Raw genomic sequence first — 18615 nt, 5'->3', positions numbered from 1 at the left:
GTGTGACAATAGTCATATGTGTATAATAACAGTAGAAGTATGACTAATGACTAATGATGGCAGCAGCAGCAGGAGGCATCTGGCAGGACCACGGCAGCAGCACAACCACACACGTCACGCTGTCCAGGCACCGCTGCGATATGAGTTAATCTGAGAGACAGTGGAGCACAAAGGCTCCGGAGAAGAAGCCGAGTTAGTGACATCCAGAATGGCCGAGTTAGCAAGATGCAGTAATAGAATACGAGAGAGAGAGAGAGAGAAGGAGAGAAGGTGCCCGGTGTATTATGGGGGGGGTCCCTCCAGCAGACTAGGCCTAAGTCAGCCTAACTAGGGGCTGGTACAGGGCAACCCTGAGCCAGCCCTAACTATAAGCTTTATCAAAGAGGAAAGTCGTAAGTCTAGTCTTAAATGTGGAGACGGTGTCTGCCTCCCGGACCGTAACAGGAAGATGATTCCACAGGAGAGGAGCCTGATAGCTGAAGGCTCTAGCTCCTGATCTACTTTTGGAGACTTTAGGGACCACGAGTAACCCTGCGTTCTCAGAGCGCAGTGTTCTGGTGGGATAATATGGCACTATGAGCTCTCTAAGATATGATGGAGCTTGGCCATTTAGAGCTTTATAAGTTAACAGTAGGATTTTAAATTCAATTCTGGATTTTACAGGGAGCCAGTGCAGAGAAGCTAAAACAGGAGAAATATGATCTCGTTTCTTAGTTCCTGTTAGTACACGTGCTGCTGCATTCTGAATTAGCTGGAGAGTTTTTAAGGACTTACTAGAGCTACCTGATAATAGAGAGTTACAGTAATCCAGCCTAGAGGTAACAAAAGCGTGGACCAATTTTTCTGCATCTTTTCGGGTCAGGATAGGCCGAATTTTCGCAATATTACACAGATGAAAAAATGCAGTCCGCGAGGTTTGTTTTAAATGAGAATTAAAAGACAAATCTTGATCAAATGTTACTCCGAGGTTTCTTACGGTAGTGCTAGAGGCCAGAGCAATGCCATCTAGAGAAACTATGTCATCAGATAAAGAGTCTCTGAGTTGTTTGGGGCCAAGAACAATAACTTCAGTTTTGTCTGAATTTAACATCAGGAAATTGGTGCTCATCCAAGTTTTTATGTCTTTAAGGCACTTATGGAGTTTAGTTAATTGATTACTTTCTTCTGGCTTCATCGATAAATACAACTGAGTATCATCCGCATAACAATGGAAATTTATAGAGTGATTTCTAATGATGTTACCTAAAGGAAGCATATATAGAGTAAATAGGATTGGTCCGAGCACAGAACCTTGCGGAACTCCAAAACAAACTTTGGTACGTAAGGATGATTCATTATGAACGTCAACAAACTGAAAACGATCAGATAAATAAGATTTAAACCAGCTTAGTGCAGAACCTTTTAGGCCAATTAAGTGATCCAGTCTCTGCAGTAGAATTTGATGGTCAATTGTGTCAAACGCCACACTAAGATCTAATAAAACAAGTACAGAGACAAGTCCTTTGTCTGAAGCAATCAGAAGGTCATTTGTAATTTTAACTAGTGCTGTCTCAGTGCTATGATGCACTCTAAATCCTGACTGAAATTCCTCAAATAAATTATTATCATGGAGAAAATCACACAGCTGGTCTGCGACTACTTTCTCAAGGATCTTTGAAAGAAAGGGAAGGTTAGATATTGGTCTATAGTTGGCTAACACCTCTGGATCCAGGGTGGGCTTTTTTAGTAGAGGTTTAATTACAGCTACCTTAAAAGACTGTGGTACATAGCCTGTTAATAAGGATATATTGATCATATCTAATACATGAGTGTTAACTAAAGGAAAGACCTCCTTAAGTAGCCTAGTTGGGATGGGGTCTAAGAGACACGTTGATGATTTAGATGAAGAAATCACTGCTGTCAATTCTTGAAGAGAAATTGGGGAGAAGCAATCTAAATATATATTAGGTCTTACAGCTGTATTTGAGGTTAGATAGGTACTATCTGAGGACAGGAGGTCATGAATTTTGCCTCTAATAGTTAGAATTTTGTCATTAAAAAAGCTCATAAAATCATTACTGCTAAGGGCTAAAGGAATACAAGGCTCAATAGAGCCACTGCTGGCCAGAACTATACAATAATAGTTTGTATACTGTATACTGTATATTACGTTACAGCATCAAGTGGAGGGGACACACTGGTCTCTACAGTCTCACATGCTGATAGGGTTGTACTAATCGCCAATTTAGTCGATGCCTTTGCTGATTTTAAGACAATATTTGGCTTGTTTTGCCATTAATGTAGGCTCTTAAATTAGTATTATTTGTAGGAGTAGCAGTTGTACTATTATTAAGTAAATATTAATTGTTTAGTTTCACTTCGGCATCCCCCTCATATAACAATACTTAAAACACAGAGACCAGGCCTGAGTGCTCTCTGAGGTATGTGTGTGTGTGAGAGAGAGTGAGAGAGAGAGAGAGAGAGAGAGAGAGAGAGAGGAGAAGGTGGAACATTGGCTATTGCACGCAGTGTTATTGTAAGTTATTAAAGAGTTACTTTTTGACCTGCCCACCTGAACCACTATCTCTGGTCCAGACTTCGGCTCAGCCGTGCTTGCTTTCCACAGTTGTGATATGACTTTCGGCCTGATTCATTGTGGACAATTTACAGAATACTGAGAGGGAACTGAAGTTTTGGTCAATCATGGCAAGACAGGGAGACAGAGTGAGAGAGCTGCATGACATATTGCATCTCTGCTATTTGCAGATGATGTGGTTCTGTTGGCTTCATCACACCGTGCCCTTGAACGTGCATGAGTGTGAAGTGGTAGGGATGAGTGTCCTCCCAAGTCTAAGGCCATGGTTCCCTGCTTGAAAGTGGTGGCTTGTCCCCTGGGAGAGAGTTACTGCCCCAAGTGAAGGTGTTCAAGTATCCCGAGGTCTTGTTCATGAGTGAAGGTAAATATAGAGCATGAGATGGATAGGCTGTTTGGCGCAGCATCTGCAGTGATGCGGGCACTACGGCGGACGATTGTGGTAAAGAGAGAGCTGAGCCAGAAGGCAAAGCTTTTGATTTAATGGCCCATCTACGTCCCGACCCTCACCTATGGTCATGAGCTTTGAGTAATGAAAGAAAGATCGTGGATACAAATTGCTGTAATGAGTTTGCTCTGTAGGGTGGCTGGGCTCAGCCTTAGAGATTGGGTGAGGAGCTCAGATATCCGGAGAGCACTGCTCCTTCATGTAGAAAGAGTCCAGTTGAGGTGGTTCGGGCATCTGATCAGGATATCCCTGGAGGCCCTGGGGCAGAACCAGAACATGCTGGAGGGATTAAATATCTCGTCTGGCCGGGGAACGCCTCGGGGACCTGGAAATTGTTGCTGGGGAGAAGGACGTCTGGAGAACTTTGCTCAGCATGCTGCCCCTGCGACCTGGCCCAAAAACAAGGATGGATGGATGGATTGATATTGCTTGTAGTGTTCTAATGGTGCCTGTTGTAGATGTGCTTCATCTTAAATTCAAATAGTTTATCACTGATTATGATTTTTGATCATTAGCTGTTCTGGTGCCGCCTCCAGCACTTAATACCTACGTAGAGTGTGTGATGCGTGTGTACGTAGTGATGGCGCTGCATATACATGGTGATACTATCTGTGTGTAAACCGATTCTTCTCTCTCTGCAGACTTCCTCTGTCGATGCGGTGTGAAGCTCCCGGTCCAGCTTTCAGCCAGCTGACAAAAGATGAAAGTATGGTAGTTCTGCACAACCTGACCACTCTCTGTACAGATCTGGACCCACAGGTAATAAACACACGCAAAAACACACATACATTAGCCAGTGTAGTTTCCTGGTGAGGCGTACATTTTTCACAAACAGATGGCAACTGATCAAGTTTTTACTTTTTTCCTCTGCAGGTTTCTGCAGCTTTGGCGGGTAACCTTGGTGACAGCATTAATGCTGAGGCCATTTCTGCCCTTGGTAATGAAAGCACCGGCATGTCTACTGGTCAGATCAAGACAATAAAGCCTCAGGACCTGCTTAATGCCCTCACCACTCTCAGCACTGTGATGGGCTGGAATGAAGGTCAAGCCAAGGCCATTGTCCAGTCTCTGATGTCTTCAGGGGGTTTGGAGGTAGCTGCTTTCTGTCAGTCTGTCTGTCGTTGTATATTTTATTGATTTCAGAGTAGATTTAGGTTGTGTCTGTGAGCACACCAGTCAGAATAAAGCTGCCACATCTGTCTCCTATCCTTTTCCTTCCCTCCAGATCAACAGCACGGCAACCTTGTTCATGCTGGGCTCCCTTGTTGTGGGTGTACCTGCGAAAACATTTACCGGCATCAGTGGCTCTGAGCTGATTACTGCATCCAAAGATGCTTCATTTCTGGAACACATAACAACTGCTCCACAGATCGTCCAGCAAACTTTTGTTACTCAGGTATGACGGCTTCATTTTTATGTTACAGGATTTTATATATGTGGTTCAAATACACAGGAAAATAGAGTCCGCGTTGACAAATACCAAACTCACCGTTTAGCTTGGTTTGCCTTTTCTAAGCCTCAGCTGAGTACTAACTGATGCTACAGCTTTAGACCACACACAAAAGTCACGTCATGACTTGTTGGATTAATTTGGGTGAAGGTGGAGTATTTCAACACTAACTTAACACCTCCTGGAATTTGCATTTCTGCTTACCTCTAGTGGTTTAACCTCTCACTGTGCTCCAGGGAGTAGAAGTGGACTTGAAGACACTATGACATCCCTGTTGGGTGGGGTCAAAGGTGAAACATACATTTAACCTGCCTCTCACATGCTCACCTAGATCATATCGGTGAACAGCAGCAGTGAGGTGATCATACAGAATGTTCCAGATGAAATGGCCACTCAGATCCCTCGTGCTCTGCTGCTGGGCCTCTCAAATAAGGGCAGCGTTATTGGCGAACTTAACAAGAAGAAATGGAAACGGCAGCAGGTGGGGAGGATGCAACACTAAAACACACTTTTGCACTGAACGCACTTGTTGTACAGCATGTCGTTACACACTTCTTTTTTTTTTCATAGGTTGAGTTGTTCTTTGAGGTAATAGCTGTAGAATCTGCAACCGCAACAATTGGGAGTCCAAACAGGTAGGTTTTGAAGGAGCTTTCACTAAAACAAAAGTTTATACGGCAACTGTCCTGCAACTGGGTTTCAGTTTGTACATAACAAACTTTGTGTGTGTGTGTGTGTGTGTGTGTGTGTGTGTGTGTGTGTGTGTGTGTGTAGTTTGTCATCCTCTGTGCTGCAAGGGTTCACGTGCACTGGAGTAAGGTCTATTCAAACAGTGCAGATCAAGAGGCTGATTAAAGCCTGTCGGAGAACGGGCAGCAACAAAGTCAGACTGGTGGAGACCCAGGTGAGTGTGTGTGTGTGTGTGTGTGTGTGTGTGTGTGTGTGTGTTTGTGTAAGTGTAGTTCATCACTACATTTCTTAATAGAATAATTGAAATGCAGTTAAAACAACATGTCTATGTTACACTGTTGTAGCCTCAACATTTGGTTCTTCACCTCCACATCTTTCCACCTAAAAATCACGGCTTAGTGAAACTACAGTACAAAGGAGATACTATATACAGAATTTATAACAGCTTCTCACCAACAGTTGACCTGCATGTTCAACTACATTAAAGGAGACCCAGATGCCATCAACTTCAACCTCTATCCTCACGATATGCTGCTGTACTATGAGTGAGTTTGGACTAAAGATAGAACCAGATTTTGTTGTAATAACGTCAGATCAGTGTGTGTTAGTTACTGTCTCTCTGTGTCTTTGCAGTTACTCTCTGGTGCCACAGGCCAACTGCAGGTCCTATTTTCAACAGCTGGCAGAAGCTGACTTCTCTGTTTTCTCCTCTGATCTCAGCTACATACGGGTTAATCTGTTTACTAATGCACGGAGTTGCCTGGTGAGTCCCAGAAGAACGAACAACACAAAATCTTGCGCTCCCACGTTCTATGCTGAAAGAGACAAGTAAACTAAATTTAAACTGGCTCTCTCAGAAATCAAATGATGTTGAATAAACTGAACCAATTTCCTGAAGGAAGTTTAAATGGACTGTATGTGAAATTCAGAGCTTATGAGTTGTCTTCATACGCCTGTCAACATGGAGGTGACTGAGTCAGCAGCTAGCAGCTAATGGTGCTTACTCTATAAACAGTGCTAAACAATGGCAACAATGCTGACAAAGCTAACTTTTTTAACTAAAGAGGAACCAGGGTGGGCCCTACACCTCAGCGACAACGCTCTCTCCATATCAGCGGTAACAGCCGTATGTATGAGTTGAGCTAGCCAGTGGCTAGGTGTAGATTTAAAGGGGGATGTTTGTAATTGTGTAGGCCTATCGTCTGTGGGCCAGATGTAAAGCTTGAGTGACCCTGCACTAAAATGATCAGCTTTTCTGTATTTATCTGTCAGCTGTAATTGGTTTTTTAACGTGACTCTTGTCTGACTGCTGAGTGTGGCCTCCTCCTGTGTCTGTCCTTTCAAATTAAATTCCACACAGTCCAGTCATATAGGATTTGATTTATTTTGACAAGGTGCAGCTCCTAATAGAAGTTCACGCTCGCTTTTCTTCTTTTTTTTCTGCAACCAAGTGACCAATGAAATCTTGAGGACTAATGACTTTCTGTTCGAGTTAACGTTTGGTTGTACAGAAAAGGCACAAATTTGGTGCACAAAAATTCACCAGGATGTAGGAAATAAAGTGTTTGATGCTCAACATTTCCTGGCGGAAGACGCCTAAACCCCTTAACCTTTCTGTTTCAATTTTGAAACAAAACCTACACCCGGCAGGGCCGGCTTACCACACAACAAACCACAGAGACGCTCTGATTACAACACACACAGATTGAGCGTGGCTTAGTTCTCTCCTCAGGATGCCATTGCTCCACTTTATCTTTACATAATAAACAGTGGTTTGCTGCTGTGTTATTGCTCTGAATGTCACATACAGAACCTTTAGTGTTACTCTGGGACTAAATAAAGGTTTAAATTAAACCTCAAAGGAGGCCAATTTACTTTTGATTTATGTTGTCTGTCAGTGGAAACACATGGATCATTTAGGTATAATTTCAGTGAAGACTAAAGAGCATCAACAAGAGCACCACTGAAGTCAAGTTAATAATTTTGGTAAAGAAATCAGTCTCCAAGACAGTTTTTTCACATACAAAGAAAATGTTGTTGGGATCATTTCACTGACTTTTAAATATTTTATTTTATTTTCGTTTTTTGTGCTCCAATCTGATGACTCCTGAATTAGTCCAGGATTTCATACACGAGGTGCCTGATCCAAGGCACTTCAGAAAGGCACTTTTTAAGACATTATTATTCTATTGATATGTTGGATTAAGACTGAACCCCTGATTTAGATTGTACCCTGACCATTTTAAACTATTATTTAAAAAAAAGATAAAATATCAGAGTGCACATTACAGTGTAAAAGCACAACTTTAAGTGTCATCAGTCTTAATGTAAATCTAAATTCAGGTGCTTTGCACATCTGTTCTTTTAATATTCCAATCTGTGGGGTGTTGGTGGCTTAGTGGATAGAGCAGGCACCCCATGTACAAGCCTGTTGCTGCAGCGGCCCAGGTTCAACTCCAGCCTGTGGCCCTTTGCTGCATGTCATTCCCTCTCTCTCTCCCCCTTTCACGCTTGGCTTTCCTATCAATTAAAGGCATAAATGCCCCAAAAAATATCTTTAGAAAAATACTCCAATCTGTAATTAATTTCTGTTCTTAATCTCTTTATTTTCTAAGGGCATAACAACCACGAGTTTGACAGAGGATAACGTATCAGTCCTGGGAAACATGTGCTGCACTTTGGGTTCGTCCTACATCGAGAATTCTGACCCATCCATTCTGGAAAAACTCAAAAACTGCCAGGATCTCACCAGTGCTCAAGCAGCAGCTGCTGAAGCTCTGCTGCAGAGCGGGACAACACAGTACGGGTACGACAACAGCAGCAATACATCTAGTTTCAGTTTTTTTAAAACATCATTAAACCTCTTTATTGTGTCTCTATAGTATCAGCAGATTTATTTTTTACCAGCAGCTTTAAAAATCCCCCTATTTTCTTCTGTGTCTTTACAAAAAACTAAAACATAAATCTGAATGTCAGTTTGATACCCTCTTTCTATGCCCTTTATTTTTAAATAATCAGAGCTCCGTCAACATGGGACGAAAATACACTGAAGGACCTTGGGATGTTACCGCTGTATTTGACTTCGAGCTTCTATGATAACTTTGAAAAAGTGAGTAACAAACATATGAATAAATGCGTGTAGCAGAAAAGGTGACTGCATTTCCTTTTGTCTGTGGCATTACATCACCCGTTTGGTGCTGGATTGAGGTCGGTGATGTTTGGTTTTGTGTTTTGCGAGCAGAGAACAAAGCGGAGATTCTTGAGGTATTTCCTCAGAGTTCTTAGGAGCCAAGGAGTGAGCAGACAGAAGAAGAGGAATCTGAAGAGACAAATAAGAAAGTCCATTAGAAAGAAGTCAAAGCGATCCATTGGTGAGTCTCCCTCCATTATTTGCTATTTACTATTTATGAATTTACTATTTTAACTGTTTTGTTTCCTTGTGTTTTAGAAAATGAGTGCACTGTAGGAATAATCACCCAGGTGGCCATCAGCGATGAAACGTTCCCTTTCGACTATGATGACATAACCCAGTTCAACTGCTGCCTCAGCGCCTCAACTGTTAAAGACAACTTGGATGCCATCACCCAAAAGGTGGACCAGGAAGAATACCTCCAGATTGTTCTCAGCAAGTTGCGAGAGGTGGGTGACAGTAGGATGTGATTGGTTTATAAATTAATTTAAAAAGGGAACACCACCTAAATTAAGAATTACAGTATTTTATTTCTGTGGCCTAGGAAAGTTAATTCAGTATTTGTGAACATGAGCTACTCTCTATCAAAGCCAGAAACCAGTCTCAAACTTGTGATGTCATCAAGTATAAATTCTGGAGCTGCTTCGTATACAATGAATGAGTGGCTGATGTCTTGGACCAACAGAATATTTGTTTTCTTTTTTACACCCAAATTAGCTTTAACTTGTGTTCTCAGCTCTGAAACAGAAAATGTACCCAAATATGTAGAACAATCTCCTGGCTGCTGTCAGTGTCATCTATACCATCTTTCAGCTCCAGATTTTTTGCATTCTAGTTTTTAGAGTTGTTTATCTTTACTAATATTTTTTGACTGCCTTAGACTGTAGGAACAACATCTTTGAATTTTAAAAATGGGAATAGTTCCCCTTTAAGCCCAGCAATAAAAGTTCAGGATTGTTTGTGCTGGTGATTTTTATTCATTTTATTAATAGGGCAAAAGAACATATTTTTCCTGCAGTGCTTTACAGATAGAGATCACAATTACAGTCTGATAAAAATGCAAAAATAATGATGACACCTGTAAAGCCAAGTCACGTGTAGAGCTGAAACTGGTTATAAATAATAGTTAAGTTTGCTGTTACATACATACTATAGAATGTGCCAGGAATGAGTCCCAGAACCTGGAAATGAGTTTACCACTCACAGTTCCCTCATCTCAGAGGCATTGGGTTTTTTTGAATGGGTTTCTGGTTAGATGCCTAAAGTAATGTTTGTGGTTAACATAAGCTTAAGAGACCTATGTTTTGTTCTATGACATAAAATCAGTAAATATCCCACTTGTGAACTTTGAAGCTTCTGTGTCTTAAAAAGAGGAATTGATAGCAAGTGGCTAAATGAGACTACAGAGCATCATCATGCCATGCTGCGCCAAACACGGCGTTACAGTCTTGTTATGGTGGTGACGTTAGGTCATTCAACCGTAGTGTAGTTGTTTTATAGCCAAATGTTAGCTTTTGACTTCTGGCGATTGCATTTAGGCTGTAAAAATCATGAAAATGATGATCATTTGTGAAGGTTATCTTGCTGAACAAAACATGTAAGTATCATAAACGTTTGTTCGTCACAGAGCTTATTTTCTGCAATAATCCAAAATCCAATGGAAACTTCACCATAGGTTTTTTGACAAGGGAACCAGTGTGATGCTAAATTCCGTGTCGGCCAAATGAAAACTGTCATCCCTTGAGCACTATACACCATGGCCACTGAGAACTCTGGATTTTGATTGGCTGGAAGGTGTGGATTAACTTTACCCATAATGCACAGGCTTTTTGGCAGTTCAAAATTCCTAGTGAATGCGGCAGTAATAATCTAGCTGGTGGTTTCTGAGGTGGACGGTGTGTCAGAAACCTTTGAAAAGTAATAAAACAACTAACTGTGGCTCACAGGAACGTCTGTATACTCTGAATAATAATATAATTTGTTAGCTAACTGGTTCACCTTGCCATCATTAATAAGTGCCACACAATGATTTAACGTTACCTGGCGTCATGGCTGGATTAATGAGTAACAGTTAGCCAGTCATTAATGTTGAGTGCTGTAGGGGGAAAAAGAACTTAAATTAAGACTTAAATGAGATTATCAAACAATTAATTGGCAGCCCAGGAACCGTCCAGGGGCCTTGTTGAAGACCCAGGATCTGGAAGTAACGACAGCAACACTTAAGCTTACAAGAAGAGCTTGGTGCAAGTGTTATTTGTGTAACCAACACCACCACCACCAACAGAAGTTTAAATAGCTTCTCAACAACAACAATGCAAATTTGTGTAGCAGGATGCAGCGCTGTTTTCTATTCTGAGATGAACAGCACTCAACTTATATTTTCTTCTCTTTAGGTTTCAATAATAATACAATAATACAAAAATTCAGAGGCTCAGGAACTACATTTAATGATATGAATATAATTACAAAACTGACAAAATAATATTTAAAGATCTATATACAAAAATCTGGGAGAAAATCATTTGAGGGAAATATATCAGTGCAAACGCTCCGTTTTTCTCTTTACTTTCTTTGTCTATTTAAAGTTAAAACTCCACAGAGAACTTTAAAAAATGACTTGACTATGACTCTCACACACTTTTAGGCTTATGCTGCCAGCTCTGTCATCCCAGAGGATCAGGTTCAACTTTTAGGCCCAGCGTCCCGTGTGGCTACCACTGATGACATCAACACGTGGACTATCACTCAGATCGACACACTCTCTGCGTTGATGGACTCGTCTAACGGAGAGTGGGACCCGACCCTGGTAAGCAAACAAGCAAAAGAGTGTGTTGTGTGTGTGTGTGTGTGTGTGTGTGTGCACATGTGTGCTTGTGTGCTCTCATGAATGAATGTTTCTTCTCTTCATCCAGGCTGCGGCCATCATCACAAAGTATCTGAGCAACGAAGGAAACACACTGGGCAAAGCTGAGCTCAATGCAATCGGAGGAACCAACCTGTGCTCCCTGGACACCAATGTTTTGAATACCATCTCCCCAGAAAGCCTCGAGTAAGAAGTCAGGACTGTGTGTGTGTTTGGATGATTGTTACGCTGGTATTAGTTGGTAAAAAACTCTTTTTTTGGATTAAGCACATTATTTATTATTTACAATTGAAGAAAATCAGTTGTTTCATTAAAGGATCAATTGCATTGCATCCATTTTTAACTTTTGTAGCAAATATGGAAGCTGAAAAATTGTAATGAAACATGTAATACTCCCCTGCTTATGTCACACGAGTTAATTAATTTGTCGTCCTTTTTTTAAATTTATTTTTGTTTTTTATTTGTTTATTTTTAATTATTTTTTTATGTATTATAAGTGTAGATATATTTTTAAATTATAATTATGTATAAATATATATTTAAAATTATTTTTCATTCATTTAATTTTTTATTTATTTTTCATTTTTGTCTTTTATTTCCTTTCGCTGGTTTGACTTTCTCTGTTTCTGTGTTCTGTGTAACCAAACTAATAAAATCATATTGCATTTATTTGCTGTTCAAGTTAAAGTTAATCGTTTCAAGATCAGACTAAAAACCCAGTAAACAAAGGAAAAAAGAATATAAAGGAAAAATTGGTAGCAGATATTCTTTAACACAGTTAAGAATTTATTAAATTTAAAAAATCCCGATAAAATTGAAGCTTTTCAGACAAAAATAACTTGTGAGTTTCAAAAAGTAAACTTTTCACCTGCTGGGTTGAGTGTGCAGTTTTCTTGTCTCTTAGAGAAAACAATAGAAAATCACTCACAATCAGACCTTCAACTTCCAGTTTTGACGTATAGTAGGGATAATCTGACACATATGAATGTACTTAAATCATAATAATGGTACTTAAAGTTTAATAAAACATTAAGGGAGTTCCAGTGTGTGGGCACTTGTATGTTCTATTGGTTTTTTGGCATGCAGCACCTACTATACCCACCAAAGGTTTTTTGGACCTGCCCACTTCTCGTCTCTCACTCGGTGTGTTTGTGTCTCCTGCAGAGAAGCTGACGCCCTGACAGTGTCTAACTGCACCGAGGAGAAAAAGAAAGCACTGTTCGAGATCGCTAAACAAGCATTTCCCACAGACACCCGCTCCCGCTCAACTGCCCTTGTTCCTGTCTCCACTTACCAGCTCATACAACCTTACCTTGGTAGGCAAACAGACCCACACTCGCACGTCCATACTGCATGCAGGAAAACATCATGTGAACAAAAAGTGTTGATGCTGTTCATTTCTTTCCTGGCCTGCAGGTGGCGCAGACTTAGCGTATGTCCAAAATTTGGCAGCCTCCAATATCAGCATGGACATGGCTACCTTTATTGGTCTCATTGAGAACGTTTTACTGGTTAGTGGTGTGTGTGTGTGTAACTGTATTTTAGTGGGCAGCAATGCCTCAGAGGACTGAAGCAGGCTACTTGTAAAGTACAGCAGTCGCTAAACTTGGCCTGTATGCTAAGTGTGTGTTTATTTGCATGTTAATATAACATTTCTCTGCTCTGTTCACCGCAGACCCTGACTGTTGATGAAGTTCGAGATCTTCTTGGCACCAACCTGCCAGATTTAAAGTCCTATGAAAACCAAACTGTGATACAGACCTGGACCAGCAGGCAGCTACAGAGCGACCTTGACAGACTGGGAGTGGGGATTACAGGGGGCAGGGCTGGCTCAACACCCTCCTCTGTGACCACCAATTCTCCCACCACCGTTGGCTCTGCAACCACCCCCAATTCTGTGACCACCACCGCTGGCTCTGCAACTACCCCCAACTCTGTGACCACCGCCGCTGGCTCTGCAACCACCCCCAACTCTGTGACCACCGCCGCTGGCTCTGCAACCACCCCCAACTCTGTGACCACCGCCGCCGGCTCTGGAACCACCCCCAACTCTGTGACCACCGCCGCTGGCTCTGCAACCACCCCCAACTCTGTGACCACCGCCGCCGGCTCTGGAACCACCCCCAACTCTGTGACCACCGCCGCTGGCTCTGGAACCACCCCCAACTCTGTGACCACCGCCGCTGGCTCTGCAACCACCCCCAACTCTGTGACCACCGCCGCCGGCTCTGGAACCACCCCCAACTCTGTGACCACCGCCGCTGGCTCTGGAACCACCCCCAACTCTGTGACCACCGCCGCTGGCTCTGCAACCACCCCCAACTCTGTGACCACCGCCGCCGGCTCTGGAACCACCCCCAACTCTGTGACCACCGCAGCCGGCTCTGCAACTACCCTCAACTCTGTGACCACTACTGCCTCTCCCACCACCTCCAACTCCATGACCACCACTGCCTCTCCCACCACCTCCAACTCCATGACCACTACTACCAGCTCTCCAACCACTGCCAGTGCTGCTGCCCCCAACCCCTCAACAACAAACACCACTTCAGGTGAGTACTGAGAAGTTCGCTATATCTGGATAGCCGATGCTGCCACTGTTGTGTGTGGTTTAATTGGGAAAACTGTCATCATGCACATGTTGCCAGTGCCGGCTGTGTGGGTGTGGGAGTGTGCGTGATGTGTCGGCTTATTACATTTTGTTGGTTTTGTGTGATAGGACGGGTGGCTGTCATGTTGTCATCAGCTGTCTGCTAAGTGTATATACAGCTTGTGTGATGATGATGTGATTTGTAAGGAGGGTTTGCGTTTTGCTGAAGAAAGTAGCTGTTTGTTTCGGAGATAAAACTCCTGTGCTGTTTTCTCTTGCATTGGCTCCAATGACCTGTGTGTCCCCCAGTGACTCGGGGAGGTTCAGGGAATACAATTTGTAGCTTCAGGGAGGGTAAACAAAGTCACACTCCAGCTATCCCCTTCCTCTGATAAACAAAGAACGTTTCCTTATTGCCTGGGACTGTGTTTTAATCAAGTCAGCTAAATGTTTAACACTTAACTCAGCTGGACACATCAGGTCTCATTCATGACATGTTAGTAAATCTGTGAGTAAATTTGCATATAAAATACCTTGGCACTGAAAACCTACTCCGGATTAATGAATGCCACGGAATACTCATATTTGATCATAGGCACGTGTGCATGTTCATGAATGCCAATCATTCGTAAACTGACAACACGCTCCTGCTGGTCAGCAATTAGCATACATCCCCGCCCATGAATGGATAGGTGCATCCTGTCGACCTGAAAACATGGAGCAAACAAAGAAAGAGGGAGAGAGAAAAAGAAAAACTTGTCCGACGCTGAGACTGAAGTTCTTGTAGGTGAAGGCTTGGAAAGAGGTATCAGGTGTCGTTAACTCTCCAAAACTGTCCAAAAAGTTAAACGAAAATAGCTCGATATGAAACTAGGTGGGAGAAAAGAACGCACAAGTACACACAAAAAACACAACAGCTACAGGAGGCTCTTCCCAGTCACAGCTCTTTGCTGCAGATGAGCGCGTTGCTTACATCATCGGAGAGACCTCTCTGTTAGTTTGCCCCGAGGCTCAGCATGTTTGTCACTGTTGTGAAATTAAACCACTTTTTAAACATCTTAATACAGGCAGTCTAATGTCGGCAATAACCCACCGATAGGCGTAAAACCACACCGTCTTGCTCCAACTCTCTGCCAGATTCAGATTCACCAGCTTAAATTAAATAAAAATGACATGCAGTTTAGGGCTGCGGTGCGTAAAGAGGGCAGAGGAGGAGCGTGTTGGTTTGTTATTTTATTTATTCAGAGAACAGCGTTTTCCAGTTTTGTATTAAAGTTAATTTAAATAACTCGTTCACATTTTTAAGAACTCTAATCTGAAGCTCAAAAAATCTGCTAAATGCCAACTAATTTAAATAAATGTTACATTTCGAATCTTTTGTCATGTTTAACTTACTTGTTTCAAAGGCATCTGCGTATTGTGATCATAACAGTAGCATATGAAACTGTAATTTCTAATGACAAGCAACATTTATGTGCAATGTCTTTTTTACACAAGCACTACGAGCAGGCAGAAGCAGAAGCAGGTGTAGATTTTGTTAGTGCCTACAAGAAGATCGGAGCTACTGATACATTGATGAATGCCGAAATACACATAAATTTCCTTCTGCAGTTTACACACAAATTTGTTCGTGTCATGAATGAGACTCAGTGTTTTTAAAGAACTCATGAAGCTAACGTTACTGTAATTACCTGTCTAGCTACAGCTAGCTTGTCATTTCAGCCATCCAGTCATGAAGCGTGCTTTTCCTGTGTCTGAAATCAAGGACTCCTTTTTCCAAAATTGCTTAAAATGTGGAGTCGTAAGTCTGCAACTGTTATTTAAAGAAACATTAAAAGAAGAGAGTTTGACAGGCATAGACACAGGAGGAGGAGGAGGTGGAGCTTAGCAAATGGTCAGTTGGGGTGCTGATAGACTGAGGGCTAATTTTCCTAATAAAGTGGAAAATACTTTCATGTAGGAGCTTCAGTGACACTAATTGCTGATCTTAGTTGAACATTAGATGAATATATGTTGGTATTTGGATTTATTATTAGTGCTTCACTGATGTCTAATGTGGGTTTACGTCTCTGTTTCAGGTAACAATGGCATCCGAGCAGACGCTGGCCTCTCCTTCCTCGCTCTCCTCATGCTCCTCATCACTTCTCTTGTATGAAGAAACGTGTGGCTGATTATTGTAACTGATGAATAATATATCACAGAAGGAAATACTGTAGCTACATGCTAGGTTGCATTGCTTACTATGAAGAAAATATTTAATGTGCAATAACAATACAGCAGATTTAAAATAATGTATTCTTTTAAACTGATTATTCTGTAGTGTGTATGTTTGCTCAGAAACTTTTTCATACTTTATTTTAGACTCGTATATTTACTTGATTTTGTGTTTTTTTCTTTGATAAAAAGGTTTAACAAAAAAATGAAGGTGACAGTTTCTGCTGTATTTGTGTAGCTGTAATCCTGTGTTACTTTGAGGTAGCACTTATTTTAGGCAGGCCTACCCTGAAAATTAATTACATGCCTGAAGCTGAATGAGATTAATAATAAATGCATATTGTACATGATTAACAATCACAGAAGCTCGTCACTTGCTTGGTCACAGTTTGTTCAAGTTATTCAAGGGAAAAAGTTGTTACAGAGGGTCACGTCATTTCATCTGTGTAGTAAACCCATCTAAAAATGTAGTTACAAAATGACCGTGAATATACATATATTTACAAAGTCTCGGTTATTGAGTGACCGCCATCTGTTTCTCCAGTCTAAGTCTGTAAAACTGTTAAGCCAGCAAATAACAAGACACATAACAGTGTTAGTGGCAGCCTTTATTACGGTCAGATTCAGTATAATTACATTTTCTTATTCAACAGTGGTTCATTCAGGAGCAAGCTGCTGTCTGGTGTACTGGAGGATGTGTTGGAAGTTTTACCTTAGGACAGACACTACACTATGTCAGTTAGGGCTGCAACAAACTATTATTCTCATCATCAACTAATCTGTCAATTAGTTCCTGCAATTATTCAATTAATTTTGTTGATAAAATGTCTGAAAAAAAAGTTCCCAGAGCCTGAGGTGACGTCTTCAAATTCAGTTTACCATCATGCCCGACAAGGTACAGCATCAAATTCTTACATTTAAGAAGCATGAAAGTAACAAATTTTTCACTAAAAAAAAAGATTAAATTGATTGTTTCACTATCAAAATAATTGCCAGATAATTTTCTTCAGTTGATCAGCTGTCAGTTAATGGACTTATTGTTGCAGCTGTCAGTTATAAGCGTTTATACACGCCAAGCTCAGTCTTGCAGGTGGGACAGGTGTGCTTTGCATCTTTCAGTCGGTCCACACAGAACGGGATGAGACAGCAACCTAAGACAAAACTGGAGAGGACAGCAGCTGATGTCAGGACTCAAACAAAATATGATATAAACATATTATTTTATCATAGGATAGGTGAAGTTTTCATGCATTCCACAAGTCTGTATTAACATGCTCATGTTTACATGACAGTTAGCATTATCGAAACACAGATCAGCCCAAGTACAGCTGAGGCTGACGTAACTATTTTGAGATAAAGGAATAGTTCAGCACTTTGGCAAGTGACCTTAGAGTCAGGATGAGGTGAGCTGAGTTTGGACCTAGAGCCAGGAAGCAACTAGCTTAGCTTAGCACTGACAAACGGGGGAAACTTATCTGGCTCTCTGCAAAGTTAAACGAATTACCGCCTTGTGGTCGTATGCCTCCAGGAACCAGTCAAGTTGCACTTAGTTTACATCCTTGTCTGTGAAAACATGAATGCTTCACACACACACCTCCCCCCACCCAAGATTAGTGTCATTCATTCAGTATCCGACCAAATGTCTTGCCTTCTTTTTCTGAGTTAGGTTGAATAATGACCAGAATGTGTTTTTTCAGAACATTATGATGTCACATTGAAGGTGACCTTTGACCCTCTGGATAGAAAATGTCATCATTTTATCCCGTTAGACATTTGTGTGAAACTTTGTCGTAATTAGCGTATCAATTCTTATTATGTGGCCAAAAAGTTCATTGTTGAATCCTTGTGGACGTTTGTGCCAAATAAGAAGAAATTTCTCCAACGCGTTCTTGAGATATCGCGTTTATGAAAATGGAAAGAACTGGTTCGGAGACATTAAAATGCTTTTCTCCATTCTTCATCCATCCATCCATCCATCATTTTCATCCGCTTATCTGGGGCTAAGTCACAGGAGCAGCAGGCCAAGCAAAGCACCCCAGACATCCTTCTCCCCAGCAATGCTTTCCAGCTCCTCCTGGGGGACCCCGAGGTGTTCCCAGGCCAGATGAGATATGTAATCCCTCCAGTGTGTTCTGTGTCTGCCCCGGGGCCTCCTACCAGTGGGACGTGCCTGAAACACCTCTAACAGGAGGCATCCTGATCAGCCTGAACCATCTCAACTGACCCCTTTTGACGCGAAGCAGCAGCAGCTCTACTCCGAGCTCCCTGCAGATGTCTGAGCTCCTTACTCTATCTCTAAAGCTGAAAACAAAACATTTCTTGACCAACAGATCTCCCTGTAGGACGCAGCATCTCTACTGACTGACTGGGAACTGTGACAGTAAGCACTTGTTATTTTCCAGGGAATGGTGAGAGCATTTTGCTCCCCAGGACCCAGCTCGCTTTCCCCCCTTGCTATCAGCCTTTATGCTAAGCTAATGGCTGCTCTTTGCTTAATTCACAAACACAGTAGTGGTATCTCATCTTCTAACTCTTGTTAAAGGAAAGTGTTTCCCAAAATGTCAAACTATTTCTTTATGTAACCCGCACATCCAACAC

At 41.7% G+C, this 18615-nt stretch overlaps 1 protein-coding gene across 2 annotated transcripts in view; it reads left to right on the top strand.

The window, feature by feature from the left end:
• The window catches only part of LOC117255474 (uncharacterized), a 53935-nt gene extending 37568 nt beyond the window's left edge, over positions 1-16367 (top strand). For both annotated transcript variants that reach the window (XM_033624430.2, XM_033624429.2), the window contains exons 48-65: positions 3662-3779; positions 3894-4112; positions 4246-4416; positions 4802-4951; positions 5041-5105; positions 5245-5374; positions 5620-5705; positions 5794-5923; positions 7776-7966; positions 8179-8269; positions 8402-8531; positions 8609-8799; positions 10995-11156; positions 11263-11399; positions 12378-12529; positions 12630-12724; positions 12889-13765; positions 15882-16367. In XM_033624430.2, the coding sequence (XP_033480321.2) occupies positions 3662-3779; positions 3894-4112; positions 4246-4416; positions 4802-4951; positions 5041-5105; positions 5245-5374; positions 5620-5705; positions 5794-5923; positions 7776-7966; positions 8179-8269; positions 8402-8531; positions 8609-8799; positions 10995-11156; positions 11263-11399; positions 12378-12529; positions 12630-12724; positions 12889-13765; positions 15882-15958 (3172 nt within the window). In that variant the 3' untranslated portion in view covers positions 15959-16367. The remainder of the gene's footprint in view (positions 1-3661; positions 3780-3893; positions 4113-4245; positions 4417-4801; positions 4952-5040; positions 5106-5244; positions 5375-5619; positions 5706-5793; positions 5924-7775; positions 7967-8178; positions 8270-8401; positions 8532-8608; positions 8800-10994; positions 11157-11262; positions 11400-12377; positions 12530-12629; positions 12725-12888; positions 13766-15881) is intronic.
• Positions 16368-18615: the final 2248 nt, after the last annotated feature.

Source organism: Epinephelus lanceolatus, chromosome 3, assembly GCF_041903045.1.
Source record: "Epinephelus lanceolatus isolate andai-2023 chromosome 3, ASM4190304v1, whole genome shotgun sequence".
NCBI classification, from domain to species: domain Eukaryota; kingdom Metazoa; phylum Chordata; class Actinopteri; order Perciformes; family Serranidae; genus Epinephelus; species Epinephelus lanceolatus.
This window is presented reverse-complemented; position numbering and strand designations above follow the sequence as displayed.